This window comes from Myotis brandtii, unplaced genomic scaffold (assembly GCF_000412655.1).
Source record: "Myotis brandtii unplaced genomic scaffold, ASM41265v1 C42285025, whole genome shotgun sequence".
Classification (NCBI taxonomy): Eukaryota; Metazoa; Chordata; class Mammalia; order Chiroptera; family Vespertilionidae; genus Myotis; species Myotis brandtii.
Genome location: NW_005321579.1, coordinates 1 through 1262, shown reverse-complemented (window position 1 = coordinate 1262; position 1262 = coordinate 1). Strand labels below are relative to the sequence as shown.

At 52.5% G+C, this 1262-nt stretch overlaps 1 protein-coding gene across 1 annotated transcript; it reads left to right on the top strand.

Annotated features, from left to right (window-relative positions):
- Positions 1–37: 37 nt before the first annotated feature.
- GEMIN7 (gem (nuclear organelle) associated protein 7) lies at positions 38–1209 on the top strand. Its single transcript, XM_005852945.2, has one exon. The coding sequence runs from the start codon at positions 490–492 to the stop codon at positions 883–885; it is 396 nt and encodes a 131-aa protein (XP_005853007.1). The 5' UTR covers positions 38–489; the 3' UTR covers positions 886–1209.
- Positions 1210–1262: the final 53 nt, after the last annotated feature.

The window sequence follows — 1262 nt, the reverse complement described above, 5'->3', positions numbered from 1 at the left end:
TTGTTTTTAATTAGCATGGACTCATGGATTTCTGTTTTATTCAATGGTTATAATCTGCAATTGTCATATTTAAATGTTCAAATCATTCCAGATTTGTCCAATGGGAGCCCTTCCAGGCTGGCGTCTGCGGGGTGGGATTTATTCGGAAGGTAGCATTTCCTGGTGGATTGGATGGGCCATGTGTGAGAGAGGAGAGGAGACAGGGGTCTTTCAGCACATGTTTATGGCCAGGAACTGGGAGTAAAGCTGTGATAACATCAGGCAGAAGTCCCCACTCTGTGAACCTCATGAATGGTGGCAGTTCCTGGGAATAGGGGACTGGTAGAGGGATGGTGCAGCTTTTAGGAGGGGGAATCAGGAGGTTGGTTTTGGACAGGTTGAGCTGAGATGTGGCAGAAAAGCCTCTGCTTCCAGTCCTCCCTCTTCCTGTCACCCCACCTCCCTATGTAATGACTCCCCGTTCTTCTTCTTTACCCAACAGCCTGGACAATGCAGACTCCACTGCCCAGTCCTGTGCCTGTGCTCCGGCTGCCCCGGGGCCCCGAGGGCTTGAGCAGAGGCTTTGCCCCCGATGGACGGAGGGCCCCCCTGAAGCCAGAGGTTCCTGAAACCCCGGAGTCTCCTGTAGTTCACGAATGTCAGGAATCCCAGGAACAGCGGGCCCGAGCCCTCCTCCGGGAACGCTACCTCCGCAGCCTGCTGGCCATGGTGGGTCGCCAGGTCAGCTTCACCCTGCATGAGGGTGTGCACGTGACCGCCCACTTCGGAGCCACTGACGTGGAGGTGGCCAACTTCTACGTGTTGCAGCTGCAGACTCCAATAGGCGTGCAGGCTGAGGCACTGCTCCGGTGTAGTGACATTATTTCATACACCTTCAAGCTATAAAGACATTATTGTGGTCACCTGCTGCCTTAAGCCCAGCCACAGATTCCCAGGCTTCCAGCAGTTCCAGATCTCTGGGCCTCATAGAGTTTGGAATTCCCTTGGAGTTTTGGGCCAAGCTCCAAGCAACTGACTTCTTCAGATCTGCAGTGTCTACTAGTCAGTAAAATTCTGCAACCCCTCAAGTTCTAGATCCCATTGAAAGGAATGCTCTACCTCACAGAACTTTACACTCTACAGAAATGTGGGTCTTGGGACAGTTCCTGAAGACTGGAGGTGGGGTGGGGTCGGGGAGGGGGCAGTGGGAATAAAGGAAGGCAAATTGCAGAGTGGGAAATTGTTTATTATAGAAGTTGCAAAGTTCAGTCACCCTGAAGAAA